At 49.9% G+C, this 6,765-nt stretch overlaps 1 protein-coding gene across 6 annotated transcripts in view; it reads left to right on the top strand.

Annotated features, from left to right (window-relative positions):
• The first annotated feature begins 4,436 nt into the window (after nt 1-4,436).
• The window catches only part of DNM3 (dynamin 3), a 397,977-nt gene continuing 395,648 nt past the window's right edge, over nt 4,437-6,765 (top strand). For 2 of the 6 annotated variants that reach the window (XM_081025371.1, XM_081025375.1), the window contains exon 1: nt 4,446-4,788. In XM_081025371.1, coding sequence (XP_080881497.1) covers nt 4,628-4,788 — 161 coding nt within the window. In that variant the 5' untranslated portion in view covers nt 4,446-4,627. Of the gene's footprint in view, nt 4,789-6,765 lie in introns of all 6 variants that reach the window. The other 4 variants (XM_081025372.1, XM_081025376.1, XM_081025373.1 and 1 more) reach the window with 3 other exon arrangements.

Below are 6,765 nucleotides of genomic sequence, written 5' to 3'. Positions count from 1 at the left end.
ATCCATCCACAAGATAAACCTCTGGAGAAAGAACTGAAGGACTTGACTAGGTCCTAAACTGTACAGACGGTAATAATATTATTTACCCAGTGATTCTCACAATGGATGACATGACAAAAGCTTCATGTTTTGGTTCAGTTCTGCTTCATAAATATTTATTAAGCACTGAGATAGGTCCTGTGGGAAATGCATCAAATGTGACTCTGCAGTAATAGGACTGATTTTTAAAACACATGAATTCCAGAATTAATATATTCAGGTATGTGCTCTTCTTTGAGAGGTTAAATATTTTTCCGGGGATGTTTTCACTACTCCAAAATTTTCTAAGTCCTCTCTTAGGCCTTCAGCCTGTAGCATATTTTAAAAATATATGTGTAATATGTATGTATATGTATATAATCTATATATTATATAATCTGTATTATATAGATTTAATTTTTAGAATTAGCTAACGTCATTTGGTGCTAAGTTCTGTGAATGAGGTAGGAGAGCAAGCAACATGGATAATATATTCTGTTCATCTAAAATGATGCGTGACTGTGGAATACTGGGTTTGATTTTTTGGGTGAGGTCCATCAATTTCAAAGGAGGAGTACCACTGATATTGTGTGAAATACACTATTATTGCAATAAATTAGGCTCTTCTCAAAATGACCCTGAAGGAAAATTCTCATTTGGATATAAGAGCTCTGACATGCTTATAAAAATTCCTAACTTCTTAGACAGCCCAAAAAACACTGTTCATCTTCAGGAATCTTCTGCCTTGCTGGAAAGGTGGCATGGAAACAATGTGACAGTGAGAGAGCAGGAGTTGGCATTAATTACTTGGTGTTGAAACAAGGCTGAGGTGATTGTCAGGAAGCTGGGAGGGGGCAGACCAGGCTCCTCTTTTCAGCTTGCTATCCCCCCTCAAAGGCATAGATTATGTCGCTGTCAAAACTTCCCCTCTCCTTTTCCCTTTCAAGCTTTCTCTTGCTATTGGTTTTATTCATAATAACTTAGGAGGAAAAGGTGTTGAGTGCTCCTGCGTGTGTTAGATTTCTCCTGATTCCATGGTATTGCAGGTCTAATTCTGGAAATGGGAAGTCCAGAAGGAAAGCAATTAGCTAGAGAAGTTCAGGATGGTTTCTTGAAGTAGGTGGGTGGGACTGGCTTGAAGTAAGTTCTGTAGCATACAGATGACATGCATACTTCAGTGCACATGAAATTCGAATTTGTATCACGATGACATGTTCTCTGTCAAATGCATGGCAGCGTTGTCTCCTGCATCTCAAAGGCAGGGCTGGTGCTTCTGAATCTTGTGTGTCCTCACAGCACATAGGCAAATGCAGGACGTATTCATCCAGGTCAACTCAGGAATCATCTCTGAAACTTTCCACGACCCTGTACTGAATTGTTCCCACCTGATTTCCATCTCATTGTCCTTTACACAAACCTTGTGTCTCAGTCTCCTCAGGCTGCCATGACAAAATACTGTAGACTGGGTGGCTTAAACAGCGGAAATTTATTGCCTCCAAATTCTGGGGGCTGAGAAATCTAAGGTCCAGATGTTGGTTGATTCAGTTCCTGGTGAGGTCTCCTTCCTGGCTTGCAGACGGCCACCTTCTCACTGTGTCCTCACAGAGCAGAGAGAGAGAGCACACTCCAGTGTTTACTCTTACAGGAACACGAATCCTAGTGGATCAGGGCTCCAGCCTTATGACCTCATTTAACCGTAATTACTTCTTTACTCCAAAAACAGCCGTACTGGGGCTTAGGGCTTCAACATACGAAGTCTGAGGAGACACAGGTTAGTGCATGGCACCCTTAGAACTCGTATTACATTGGGTAATCATTTGTTTATGTCTGTCCCCGGAAGACTGATCTTAGGTGCTAAGCACTGAGAATCACAGAGATGGAGCTCTTCCTCAAGGAGCTTGCCATTAGTGGTATTAGTTTTCTGTGGCTGCTGCAATGAGTTATCACAATTAGGGGTTTAAAGCAACACAGATTTATTATCTTATAGTTCTCTAAGTTAGAGGCCGACACAGGTCTCTCTGGGTTAAAATCAAGGTGTCAGCCTGGCTGTGGTCCTTCGGGAGGCACTAGGTGATAATCTGTTCCCTTGCCTTTTCCAGCTTCTATAAACTGCCTACAAACCTTGGCTTGTGGCCCCCCTTCTCCATCTGCAGAGCCAGCAAAGTTTCACGTTGGTGAGCACTCTTCTATAGTCACATTTCCCTCTGACACGGCAAGAAAGGCTCTCTGTTCTTAAGGATCATGTGATTAAACGGGGTCCATCCAGATAACCCAGCATAATCTCCCATCCCAAGGACCTTCATGTAATCACACCTGTAAAGTCCCATTTTCTATGTCAGGTAACATATTCACAGGTACTGGGGATTAGAATGTGGACATCTTTGCGGGGGAGGGGGGAGCATTATTCTGCCCTCCTTGTTAGTGGAAAGAAAAAAATTGGAGAATCAGTGCAATGTGTCAAGTGCGATAATGAAAATATACTCAGGGTCTGTATACATGGGAAGCAGAGATGAAGGTGGCTGTTCAACAAATAGAGGCACTGGCAGAAAAGATGAAGAAGAGGAGAGAGGTTCTAGGGAGGTAGAATGGGCCTGATTTGGGAACCAACTTGATATAGGGGATGAGGGAGAGGGAGAGAAAGGGAGCTATTGTAGAATGACTTCCAGATCCCAGATTGGGACTTGGCCAGGATTCTTGCTGACATAGGGACCCCATTGGAGGATACGTTTGTTGGGATTCTTTGGTTGCAAGTAAAAGAAATACAAATTAAATGGGGTTAGGTAAAGGGGGGTTTATTTAAAGTTTTTGAGGGAGGCTGGCTCGTGGAACTCATGGCAGGGTTGTAACTGAACATCAGAAATGAACTAGAATGGGGACACAAGGACCATTAGGATTGTTCTCTGTTTTCCCTCTGCTCTTCTCTTTGTGTCCTTTCATTCTTCTCTTTCTCCGAAAACCAGCATCTTTTGCATATCATTGCTGTCAGTGAAATGTTACTCCCCATAGTTGGAGATTTTACATATACCGTACTTCAGTCACTCAGACAAAGTCAAATCTCAATCTCAATCTCTCTCTCTCTCTCTCTCTCTCTCTCTCTCTCTCTCTCTCTCTCTCTCTCTGTCTGTCTCTCATATGGTCCTTGGAAAGGGCTCTGACACAGCTAGGGCGGGTGTCCCCTGGGTAAGAGGCTGTGACCAGGACACTTAGTCACCTTTATACCCTTCTGTCTTCATGGTGCTCTGGCTACCACCCTGTGGTGGGCAGAGGAATGGTTCTTTGAAAAGCCATGCTGGGCAGACATGCCAGTAGGAGTCCACTTTAGAGGAGACGATGATGTGTTCAGTGTTATTTGTCTTTTCCTTCTACTGTTTGAAGAATGTTGAGGTATAATTTACAATGCAATGCACAGACCTGAAATGTTGAGTTCAATGAATTTCAGCAAATGTGGCCCCCAAATCAAGACACAGAACGTTCCCATCACCTTCACAAAGGTCTTCATGCCTCTTGCGGTCAATGTCCACCCCTCAATGGCAACCAGTGCTCTGATTTCTATCACCACAGCATAGTTGGGCCTGTTCGCGAACTTCGTAGAAATGGAATCATGCCATATGTACTTTGGCATCTTTCATTGAACAGAATGCCTCTGAGATTCAACTATGTTGTTGCTGCCTCAGAAGTTCACTCGTCAATGAGGTTATTTCACTGTGTGCACATATCATACTTGTTTAGTCATTCACCTTTTGATGGACAGTTGGGTTGTTTTTATTTCTTTCGTTATATGGACATTTTTATACAGTTCTTTTTAGGGTGAGAGGGCACTTTACAGCATTGAATGTGGAGACTAGAAAAAGTGAGTTCAGTTTTGAATAAGTTAAGTCAGAGGGACTTGTGGGACGTTCAGGTTGTGAGGTCCAGGGCGACTGAAGTGCAGCCCGAGGCACAGGAGAGAGAGAACTGGGCCAGCCATTTAGCCAGATGTGGAATTACAGCCGTGGGAAAATCCTGGGGTGGAGTGTAAAGTGTGAGACAGGTAAGAATGAAATCCTGAGGATTATGGATGTTTGAAAGGAGGAATCCTCCAAGAGGCTGAGAGAAACATGACCATTTCTCTTTGTGTCCCCATCACCAGGCACAGGACCTCATGCACGTCTTCTCAATTTGCTACATTTAACCGAATGGGTGCAGAGTCCATGGTTATTGATGGACCCTATAGAAGGGCAGAGATTGGCAGGAGTAGTGGGGTGGGGAGTCACAAAGGACAGATGAGCTTGGTTGACTGGAGAGGGACAGTGATGAGCGGGTAAGCACGAGGGACTCCACGTTTGCTTAGGCGTTTGCGGGGTGTCTGGCGGCGACCCTGGGGCGGGGCCGGGCCGGGGGGCGGGGTCTCGGAGCCAGGCCACGCCCCCGCCCGGCGCAGGCGCGCTGGGGGCCGTTAGCTGTCAGGAGCCAGGCAGCGGGCGGGCGGGTGGCGGGATCCGCCGTCGGCTCGGACCCGGCTCACTGAACCCGGCGCCGCAGCTGCGGGGAGGGCGGCGCAGCCCCGGCTCCTCGCCGGCCGCAGAGGCGAGCAGGGACCAGCGGGCGGCCCGCCCCGGGCGCCGGCGAGATGGGCAACCGGGAGATGGAGGAGCTGATCCCGCTGGTGAACCGCCTGCAGGACGCCTTCTCGGCGCTGGGGCAGAGCTGCCTGCTGGAGCTGCCGCAGATCGCCGTGGTGGGCGGCCAGAGCGCGGGCAAGAGCTCGGTGCTCGAGAACTTCGTGGGCAGGTGAGCGCGGGGCGTGCGGCCGCCTCCCGCTGCGGGCCGTTGGCGCCCGAGGCGGGGACGGGGCTGCTGCGGGGCGGGGGGAGCGCGGGGCCGGGCCCCCGGCGGGCGGGTGGCGGCGGCTGCGGGCGTCCTCCGCCCCCGCCCTCCCCGCCGCCGGCCCCCGGCCGCCTCCATCCTGCCATACAAAGCCGTTTCCTCCGCGTCCCGCGGCCGCAGGCAGGGGCGGGGGTCCGCCCCAGCACCAACTTCCCCGCCGTGCGCGCCAGCTCGGGCGGGCCGCCAGCCGCGGGGCGCCCGCACGTCCCCGTCCCCCGTCCCCTGTCCCCCGTCCCCGTCCCCCGTCCCCTGTCCCCTGTCCCCTGTCCCCGGTCCCCTGTCCCCGTCCCCCGTCCCCGTCTCCCGTCCCCGTCCCCTGTCCCCCGTCCCCGTCCCCTGTCCCCTGTCCCCCGTCCCCGTCCCCTGTCCCCTGTCCCCTGTCCCCTGTCCCCCGTCCCCGTCCCCCGTCCCCCGTCCCCCGTCCCCGTCCCCGTCCCCTGTCCCCTGTCCCCTGTCCCCCGTCCCCCGTCCCCTGTCCCCTGTCCCCTGTCCCCCGTCCCCTGTCCCCTGCTCCCATCCCCTCCTTTTCCTGTCTGCCTCCCCGAGGCTCTCCGCGCAGCTCGGGGGTTTATCTCCCCCCCGCCCCCGGAGATGCTCCCCTCCTCACCCCGGTTCCCGACTCCTCTCAGCTGTCTGCTCTTCGAGACTGTCGTCGCCTGCCCCTAGCAGGGGAGGCGGGGTACGAGCAGAAAGACCTCGTTTGTTGTGGTGAAGCTGTATCCAGCCACGCTTCCCCACCATTCTCCTCGCTGGGAGTCCAGAATAAAAGGTGGTGTGTTCGCGCGGGCACCTAGTCACAGCCCCAGGCGTGTGTCACAGAAACCGAGGCGCAGCAGGGAGCCGGGTGAACGAGGACGTGGGTCGTCCAGGTGCCTTGTCATCCCTGCCTCGTCTTGGAATGGACCAGCATCTTTCTGGCGCTCTCGCTGCGTCCCCCTCCCCCAGCATCGTCTTTCTTTCCATAAGCTCTTATTTGTCCTGCCAGCCTTCAAGAGAACATACTGAATCTAAATTATAGTGAGGGGTTTCTTCGCAACTCTTACTACAGAAAAGGCTCAAGAATTAATTGTGGAGTTGGGAATCAGCATGTCTTCCGCTGAGCAATTCATGAAGGATTAAGTTACCTTAAGGGCCTTGCCTGAGGAGTGCAGACGTTTGCTAAGAAAAGCCAATTTGAAAGCATTATGAAAGCTGAAATCTGTTTCCAGGTAGAAATACACAGCAGCTCAGAGAGTGGGCCCGAGGGAGGACAATCCAGAGATTGCACTTTACTCTTTATTTGGATGGTTAGTGATTTGGGATTCAGAAGGGTCCTGTGTCCTTTCCTTCTTTTTTTCTGGAAGACTTTAGTGCTGTTTCAGATTTAGATATTCCCACATCTCCTTTGGGAATGTTAGTCTCCGTAAAGTGCATTTTCTTTTCTCTCAGATGATGCTCTATCTCTCAGATGGTACTCTGCGTTGTTTTACGCACCCTGCCCCTCCCCCCCATGAACTAGAAAGCTCAGAAACCTTATAAAAAAGTGAAATTGCTGACAATTGGCTGGTAACTTTGAATAAGTCACTTAAACCACTTTGCCTTGCTTTTGTCATTTATTCTGAGTGACGAGCAAGTGATGATAAAGCATTTTTCCGACAACATCGTGGATATGGTGAAGTGATGGAGGAATATGTGATTTCAAACACACACACACACACAACAATCACATACTCAATGGTTGTACTTTCTTTGGTTTATTGCTAATGAAATTCACTAAATTTAAAGTGGTACCCATAGGGAAAGTGAGGTTTGATGACCATGTATTTTCGGGTTTTTCAAATTCCAGAGCATTTAACATGATGCTTTAATAGTTAGTCATTTAACTACTTTTTGCTTTTAAAC

This window comes from Rhinolophus hipposideros (assembly GCF_964194185.1).
Source record: "Rhinolophus hipposideros genome assembly, chromosome: 19".
NCBI classification, from domain to species: Eukaryota; Metazoa; Chordata; class Mammalia; order Chiroptera; family Rhinolophidae; genus Rhinolophus; species Rhinolophus hipposideros.
Note: the sequence above shows the minus strand (reverse complement) of the source record. Positions and strands in the feature narration are given on the sequence as shown.